This window comes from Haliotis rufescens, unplaced genomic scaffold (genome assembly GCF_023055435.1).
Source record: "Haliotis rufescens isolate VD_foot unplaced genomic scaffold, xgHalRufe1.0.p SCAF_17, whole genome shotgun sequence".
Classification (NCBI taxonomy): Eukaryota; Metazoa; Mollusca; class Gastropoda; order Lepetellida; family Haliotidae; genus Haliotis; species Haliotis rufescens.
This window is the reverse complement of record NW_025963857.1, coordinates 15,320,616-15,330,232: the sequence shown is the minus strand read 5'-3', so window position 1 is coordinate 15,330,232 and position 9,617 is coordinate 15,320,616. Positions and strand designations below refer to the sequence as shown.

The 9,617-nt window shown below is 41.1% G+C and overlaps 1 protein-coding gene across 4 annotated transcripts in view; it reads left to right on the top strand.

Annotated features, from left to right (window-relative positions):
• The first annotated feature begins 478 nt into the window (after positions 1 to 478).
• LOC124140881 (thyrotropin-releasing hormone receptor-like) overlaps positions 479 to 9,617 on the top strand; it is a 110,656-nt gene continuing 101,517 nt past the window's right edge. For 3 of the 4 annotated variants that reach the window (XM_046508700.2, XM_046508697.2, XM_046508699.2), the window contains exon 1: positions 479 to 1,509. In XM_046508700.2, the coding sequence (XP_046364656.1) occupies positions 634 to 1,509 (876 nt within the window). In that variant the 5' untranslated portion in view covers positions 479 to 633. The remainder of the gene's footprint in view (positions 1,510 to 9,617) is intronic. The other variant, XM_046508698.2, reaches the window with a different exon arrangement.

Below are 9,617 nucleotides of genomic sequence, written 5' to 3'. Positions count from 1 at the left end.
TTTATCGACACAAATAGTAACCTATAGTTAAGTCAGGCATTTCCTAAAACGATAAATCCTTCCGTCGGTCGATGATGCTAGAAACTGATTTAGACAGGTGATTAGGTAAAGTGCAACAGAATTAACATTCATAATTGATTATCACAAAGACATATCAATACAATTAGCTCCCGCCATGATAAAAAAAACATACTGAAGAAATTAGTCTCTGTTAACTATTCAATCAGAAGTAACTAATTTTTACAACTACTACCAGAGCCAGCTCTTCAGAAAAGCAGTTGTTGTTTTGATATAGTAATTGGTAAACCCGTTAGTAACACTGGATCGCATCCAGAATTTGTTATCGTGAAATTAATACGTTTGATACCTCGCATTTCAGGCGTCCAGTAAATAACTTCCTCCAATGTTTTGTGATTCGTCCAATGCGATCGGCCTCTCAAGGAACGCTGTCTCGCTGGAGCTCTCATTGCGACGCAGCTTGCTTCGCAGCCACTAGTCGCTCCGGTGTGTGGGAGCGAGCATTCAGCAGATCAGAGCTTCATTCAACTCCAGACACTTCGATAGTTACAGGGAAGCTCATCGCTGTTCTCGCCAGAGGATGACTAGCAGTAACGTATACGAGCAACCCAGCACATGGTGATGGAGATGGAGGGACGGGTCCAAGGGTCCTACCAGGCGACCTTTAATCACAGTTTTCCCATTAACCAGACCCCGACCGACTATTCGGTCCACCACTCGGATATGGACCAAAATGAGTCTCTGGATGCCAACTCAACCAAGACCCTTGCTCTTCCTATGTACTATTCCGCTGATTTTAGGATTATAGCAGCAACATTAAGTGCCATCGTGTTCATCGTTGGCTTTGTTGGCAATACGTTGGTAGTGATTGTGATCGCGCGTACACGGAGCATGCATACCACGACAAATTGCTACCTTCTGAGCCTCGCAGTGGCCGATTGCATTGTCCTGCTTTCGGCAACTTTACCATCCATTCCGGAACCTTTCTTTCAAGTAAACGAATGGCCCTTTGGAAGGGCTCTGTGTTCAATTTTGATATTTTTTCAGTATGTTGGAGTAAATGCCTCGTCGTTGTCAATCACTGCGTTCACTATCGAGCGTTATATTGCGATATGCCACCCCATGAGGGCTCAAACTATTTGTACGGTGTCCCGAGCCAAACGGATCATAGGCTGTCTATGGCTAATGACTCTGACGTACTGTTGTCCATGGCTGGGGCTCACGGATGTGCAGTCCATCCAACAGTTGAATGGACTTACAATTGAAAAATGTGACTTCCGCTTGCGACGAGACTCGTACCTTGTCTATTACATGACAGACCTTATTATTTTTTATGTCATTCCTTTCATCATTGCCGCTGTGCTCTACTGTCTGATTGGGAGGATATTATTCATAAGTACTTTACCTAAAAACCTGGAAAGGAATGCTCGCAATGGGTCTGACTGGAGCTCTAAACGACACACTAATTCCAGGGTACAGGTAAGCCGAGAGGTACATCGTTTTTTGTACAATTGCATCATGAAATCTTCTACCTTTGCAAAGCATATATCTGTGGGCGATATAGGTACATGGCTCTATGCCTGATGATAACAGTAAATTAAAGGGCCCTGTGCATGGATTGCTTAGTGGCCTGTCTGAGTTCTAAGCGTTTTGTAAAAGATCGACCGTGGATCTCCTTAAGAAGTCGTACATCGTTTTTATCTCGGTATCTGGAATGTATTTATTTCCAGAACATATTCGTATGTCCCGACTGTCGAGCTAGCTAATGAGTACTGTCGGCTTATTTCAGTATGCCAGTTGAGACATCTTGTAGATGGATCAGTTGTCCGACATGTTTCTGCTAGTTCAGCTGGAAGTCAAGCTCATTACACTTCTATTTTCTTATGACCATAAAAAATTGCCAGCCAATATCATAAGCACTTCAAGATTTTAGACATTTTAACCGCTGACAGAATTAACCAGTCCAGTATCATGATTAATCAAATGGGACTCGGTTGCTATGTGTAGATCATGTCTGATTTGCAATGGATACAACCATGGAACAAGAGCACAGGTAACTTTCTGACATTAGCATAAGAATCCATCTCCGTGGTATCTAAAATTCATGGTGTTCTAACTGATTATCAATGTGTAACGTGTTTGGGTTTACTTCAGTTTGAATATATATACAATGTTATGCAATCATATTCATTCGCTTTATTTCATTTTTATTCATCTACCACATTTTTTGAATGATGTCAATCAAAATGTTTTAAATAAACATGTATTCTATTCCCATAGGAAAGAATCATACAAAAGCTAAATTCATCGAGAGCTACTTTCAATTCAACAGTTCAAAGTTGTAAAAAAAATCATACGAAAGCTAAAATTGCATGTAAATTCATCGAGAGCTACTTTCAATTACCCAGTTTAAAGTTGTTATACATGCAGATAGGAAATTGAATTTGCCTTCCAGAGTGGGTGATTACAACAACAGGTAACTTCATACGACAGAATAGCATTTACTTTCATTTCAAAATATAAAATGGTCTTTCCCCGGGAGATTGAAAACTGACTCTGTATAATCAATGGTGCAAATTGCATGTCTCTTTTTATTCAACATGATTGTGGTCAACGCAATGATACCGCCCCCGTGGTCTGGTGGATAGAGCGTATGAACTGAGAGCGGAAACTCAGTGGTTCTTTCTACGCCTCGTCATACCAAATGCCGTTAAAAAAAATGGTACTTGTTGTTACCCTGCCTGGTGCTCGAATAAAACGCGGTCTGTTCGACTCGGAGTCAGTATACTGTGTCTAATGCTGTATAATGTTAAACTGCGGTATCTCAGAGGGATACAACCGGCATTAGTTCGAACTAGTACACACGCACACACACACACACACACACACACACACACACACACACACACACACACACACACACATGGCTATATAAGTTCAATGATTTTGAAACCCCATTTTACCTCCAAACCCCAACGCAGTTAGCACACATAAAGATCCCGAATAGTATGAGACGAGGGGCCAGTGTATGTTGCATTGTGGTTGTGAAGTCGAAAACGATGCATTACGTACATAAAGAATGTATGTGATCAGTAACAAAACCAAAGAGTCTAAATTATGAGAAACATCACAATAGGTCATTAATTCGATAATGGGGATCCGAGTTACTAAAACAGGACATGGTGATGGAGTCATGACAATGTCAACTGGTTGACAAGATTAACGTCTTTAGTCATCTGGACAAGGCGACCTACCTCAGATCAGAAGGTGCATGGTTCGAATCCCATCATGACACTATAGCTGCTACAATGGTGCCAACGGGTTGACCACGCGTATATCCTGTCTCAGCAACCTACTATGCGGCCAAGGACGGCCAGGCTCGCGGTTTGACTAAAATGAAACAATCTGAATATCCCCGGGATAAATGAAATAACAAATTAACGCTAGGGCGATGGGTTTTTTTTAACCCGAGCGACGTGTTCACCACGTATAAATACAAGTGACCAAAATCATAACAAATATTTTCTGAAAGCAGAATTGTTGCTCCGACGTGTGTCATCTCAACCATGCATTGAGGCTTTCGTAAGAGTTATTATTATTCTCATCATGTCAAACCAACGATATCGGTCTAACTAGGGATGCTAATATAAAAACCAATGATCAATTGCTTTATCAAGACTGCCAGGTTTGACAATCCGGTGATAAACCTACTGGATTACAAACTAAAGCCTAGCTAATCCACGTTTTGAATCAGGTAGACCATTAACTAATCATGTAAAGCAATCACTGAAAATGGACTTCTTCTCAGACATTACTCAGGTGATTAGGATTTCAATATGACAAAATGTATGCAGGTCTGGGATTGCAACAAGCGAGGGATGTTTGTTGCAAAATGGTCAAGTTGACTTGGTTGGTTTTCATGGATTTAATTAAAGACGCCAGCTTCCGCATATGACGATAATGCAAACATATTGTATTGTATGCCAATATTTATAATCAGGTGGTCGTGAGAGCCAGATACCGACAAAGCATGCGTAGGCATGGTGACAAGGCGGTTCGCTAAGCTGGTACTTGTTCCTGCAAGATCCATGGCAACCATGTTCCAGAGTTTAGAAAAGCCGGAAGTATTCACAGAGATCCCAAACATTAATCAGTGGCGCAATCTGCCTTTGATTTGAAGCGACCGAACCCAGCTTTAGGTTCTGACTGGGTGTTATTCAACCTCATCTTGATCGCCAATTGCTCCCCTTTCTGGCTGCCTACTTCGGACTGAAGACGTGTTGGGACTGTCTATGCCCAGGCAGAAAGATCGTTATTGCCGACAAGGTGTTACAGAAACGGTCGTTTTTTAGTTATCTCTGTACACGTTTTAATTATTATTTGGTTAAAATATATATACAAAGGGCCCTTATTACTTCAAACGTGATTGTCTCTCTTTGAAGTTTAAGACGATGGTACTTCACGGCAGATGTTTCTGTTCATAGTTCGTCACACTCACAATTCGAAGATGGGTGAGTCGATACATTGTATTACACGACGTGGTATAATGGTCCCAATCATAGCTCTTTAATTCATTGTGTCGAAGTTGTTGGGTTTTTTCTCTTTTTCACAGGCTTGATGTATTGATTGTGTTTTGTAATACGAAGGATTAAGTGTGATTATGCTATGTATAGTTGATTACTTGGGTCATCCATTATCGTGTGAAGTTGTTCAATTTACTCAAGTTTCACATCCAACATTGGAATCCAGCTTTTTCTGATCAACCAAGAAGTTAACTCTGTTAACATTAATGGACCCAAACCTTAGAGCAAAGGAAAGGGTACTGTTTGCTTGTTTGTTTGTTGTTGAACGCCGCACTCAGTATTATTCCAGCTATATGACGGCGGTCAAATTATCGTGTCTGGGCCAGAAATCCAGTGATTGATAACATGAGCATCGATCGACGCAATTGGGATACGATGACATGCATCAACCAAGTCAGCAAATCTGACAACCCGATTCTGTTAGTCGCCTCTTACGGCAATCAGCGGTTGCTAAACACCTATTCTATCCCGGATTTTCACGGGTCGAAAAAGGTGTACTGCTTAATAAAAGCGACAAAATACTTTCATCATCAAACGAAATCTCTGCTATAAGCTGAGTCAGTTGTACGATTCCGACTATAACATAATGTGTTCTTAAATTAATCTCAGTTTGTTGGTTTAATAACATATTTCCAGTGGGCTTTTAGATACATACACTTATCTATACAATTTTACATAAATATCCATATATATCAGACATGCCAGTTTGTGTTAAGCTCATAAGTTTAACGGGGCTAAAAATCAATTAGAGCTGTATGATTTTTTGTAATCCACGATCTGTTGCAATTGATTATCGAAGTCAGTTCTATGAAACCGTGTCGCCTTGTGAAAGATTGATTAAAACATATTTTTTCAATGGTATGATCGATATTTGATAGTGGTTAAAAAACACATTGCTAGATATTTGAAATCGTACAATGGACTCTCCCTTTAGCAGAGTAAGGAATATGGGAGTGCTTTTTGTCGCTTTTGTATTCTTGATCTTCTTGTATAAGTCGCCAGTTACAGCATCCTTGCTACAGAAGCCGAGGTGTGTTATATTTGATTTGATACCTACCATAACCTTGTAAACGCTTTGAGGTTTCAATTGAGTATTAAAATATTAAACGATGTAATTTCAGTTAAAAAAAGTAGTTCTTGTCGGTGAGTTGTGCCACACCCCGGCGCAGTGGTGACTCAGCATAACACCACTGCCACAGGCTAATTTGCATATCACGTGACCGGACTTTTCTCTTGTTTGTAAACAGACGCGCTTTTCCAGAAATCACTATAGATCGGACTAATGCAAGATTTTGGGGGTGCTTTACATATTGTGTTGCATGATTATATAGATATGCTACCACAACTGCGACAGTGAGTTGCATGAGAATATATATTTATACATCAAAGTGACCGTATCGCTAGCTCTCCGTTGGGCTTCGATGACAGCACGTGGAGCCGTACAACCAATGTAAACAAAGGATAACTAGGCCAAAACAAGTAGATTTTTACGTTTCAGGATACTTTCTTAATGAACCGTAACTATTCTTTGATATTTGTTTATCAAAATGTGTAGAATTGTCAAACATGAAACGGATGAAAAGCATAATTATGCAATATCCTGAATGGACTGTGAAAGATGTGACGAATCGTCACATGGCGCTGGCCTGTGGTAGAGGTACTATGCTGGCTGTCTGCCGGTCACATGGAACTCATGGAGAGTTGAATTGTGCTTGTGGTTTAAGCGTTAACTCACCACGCCGTAAGTTTCGGTTTCGCTCTCCCACATCTACTCTCTCACCTGACTGATGCCATACAGCTGCTTGTTTATATAAAGAGCTTACGTATATCAGGTTTATCACAGTTAACAGAGTAAAGCTTATGGCATCAATTATCTCTCTACAAGTAGTGGTCTGTACTTGAAGACAATTATTCCTTCGTGTCCAAATCACCAGAGGATACGTTCCGTTGTAAGCGGACGTAAAATGAATGATATACTTGATTCGATAATGAGACAGGAATGTACTCCAAAATCATGGCGAAAAATGAGGTAAAAACCTGACACCGTGGTCTGAGATACATCATTTGTCTCTTGTATCCACTCGTCTTCCTTTTTTTAAAAAGAGCTATCCATCAGATATGATGTACGGGGAACTGGGCACAAACCCGTTTATATCCAAATATATGCACGTACGTGGGCCTATATCGTGTGAGGAAAATCAACAAGTCTCGTGTATGTTGTTCAAATTGTTTTTAGATGGTAATCGTGCTGAAGGTTATGCAAATATATTGTTATTGCCAAATATAGCTATATTTATTAAGTGAGTGAGTATTGTTTTACGCCGCATTTAGCAATATTCCAGCAATATCACGGCGGGGGACACCAGAAATGGGCTTCACACAATATATTTATTAAGACTGGATTGGCGTATATATGGCATTCATATTGTTTTAACTCTGTCCATTCACGTAGATGCATTGTGTCATTCACGTAGATGCATTGAGTCAAACATATTACAAGATCAGTACTTACAAATATGGCCATCTGAATACACCTAACTCTATTGTCATAATGTAGAATACACCTGACTACTATTTACAGACCGCCGTCATATAGCTGGAATATTGCTGAGCTCGGCGTTAAACAAACAAACAAAATCATTGAAAACATCTATGTAAAATTAGGGGGTAGGACATTGATCCAAGAAGTTGGCATCCCCATGGGCAACAATTGTGCTCCCTTTCTGGGTCATCTGTTTCTTTATGCATGGGATTCGGAATTTCTGCTCGGAGTGGCAATAACAAGGGGATTTGGCCAAGAAGTTTAACTGAAGGTTCAGGTAAATCGATGATTTGATGTCTGATGTCGTTACAGCCAATTCTTCCCACTGGCTTCCCACCTGAACCATTCGTGACCAACTCGTGTTATTCCGGGACAAGCCGAATAGCGTCTTCTTGCAGGTTACGGAAAGGGGCGAGTGGTGACGAATGCACCTGAACTAGAAATAAAAGAGACCAATGAGACAGTCTCAACTATTATTTGGATCTATGTATAATTGCAGAGTGCCAAAACCTCTACACAAGACTATGACAATAGGGATGAGTGTTTCATAGTGATTCATGATCATTAGCTCATTATATAATCGGAGACGTACACTCGACGTTGCTTTCAGCAGATATTTCTTATGAATATGAAAAGGGTTTTGTCACTTTTATTCAACTTTACAACAGTGAACTCACCCTTGCAGTATTCCTGCAGCTCCAGACTATGGTGTCTACATTTCACAACGGTTTGGGTACAATCGAGATACTCTTTCTCCGAAGATTTCAAAGAGCGTCGGGTTGGGGTGGGGGGGGGGGGGGGGGGGGGTAGCCTAGTGGTTAAAGCGTTCGCTCGTCATACCGAAGACCCGGGCTCCATTCCCCACATGGGTACAATGTGTGAAGTCCATTTCTGGTGTCCCCTGCCGTTATATTGCTTTAATATTCATATTTACTCAATGAAAGAACGTAATCCGACTCTTGCTCAAAAGTTGTTTGATCAGGAATACATCTTTCAAGGCCTCAATAGTATTCAGAACGCCGGGCTAAGCAATATTCCAGCTATTTGACGGCGGTCTGTAAATAATCGAGTCTGGACCAGACAATCCAGTGATTGACATCATGAGCATCGATCCACGCAATTGGGATACGATGACATGCATCAACCAAGTCAGCGAGCCTGACCACCCGATCCCGTTAGTCGCCAAGCGTTGTCACCTTCTAAGGCAAGCTTGGGTTGCTGAAGACCTCGTCTAACTCGGATCTTCACGGGTCTTAGTTACTTGTAGTTATACATAGTTCCAACATTAGTTCCAACACAGTTGGAATTAAGTACACTGTGGCTTTAGACGGAATTAGGTTGTACAATACAGACAAAACAAAGCGTTATCATCAGTTTTCAGCCAAAGTGATGCCTTGCTCTCAGATGCAATCAACGATTGTTCTGTACAATGATGTTTTGATTGTTCGTCCGATCCATCAGTCTATATATAACAGACATGCATGCGAGCTGGCTACGCTGCTCCCCTTCGTCATACTTACCTCTTATCGACAGATGGACAAGTCGTTCAAGGCGCCGTTTATACGGTGTATACAGTTTGTCATGCCAGAATCCGATGATGGGTTCGAATCCCTGATTCGCCATGGTTATACTTCTTGGTCTGTCATCACCGAACCATACCCGTGCTTGTGGGTTTCACCAAAGTTGCAAACGTCTCAGACCTGCACCACTTCCGACTTCCAGACACGGCAAACTGGCGTGGATTATATGTTTTACAATGAGACGTCAAATACTTCTCCCATGCGACGAAAACACGCTTCCTCCTCCATATAACTACTCCCTTGTAATCACATACGTCTTCATTGTTGTCATAATGTGATCATACCACACCTTTTTTGCCATTTGAGCATTATCCTTTTTTCACTGGCATAATGGTGTTGTCAGGCAATAAATATTTACTTTTTTATGCAGATTGTATGAATGGCGGGTGCTACCAGTAGGGCAGGACATGCTTACCTTTTTCGCGAACACCTGGTGTCATCACTGATTTTCAGTAGTCCATTCATAGAATTTCCGCAGCTATTTTGCCCTTCACACCAAGTGGAAAATCTAGGTTGGTTATTATCTTGCATTGACAATTTATATCCCCTGTGATCATATGCAACGTTTTCATCGAATAACTTCTCCATTGCATGGATACAATTGCGAGGCGACTAACGGTATTGGGTGGCCAGGCTCGCAGACTTGTTTGATGCATGTCAACGTATCCCGATGGTGTAGATCGATGCTCACGATGTTAATCACTGGATTGTGTGATCCAGACTCGATTATGTACACAGTCATACAGCTGGAATATTGCTGAGTGCGGCAAAAACAACAAACACTGCAAACACGAAAACGTCGTTTTTTTCCGTATATGGTCATTGGACGGAAAAACGACGTTATTTGGACGCTTTCAAACCATCGTTTTTCCGTCCAAATAACGTCGTTATTTG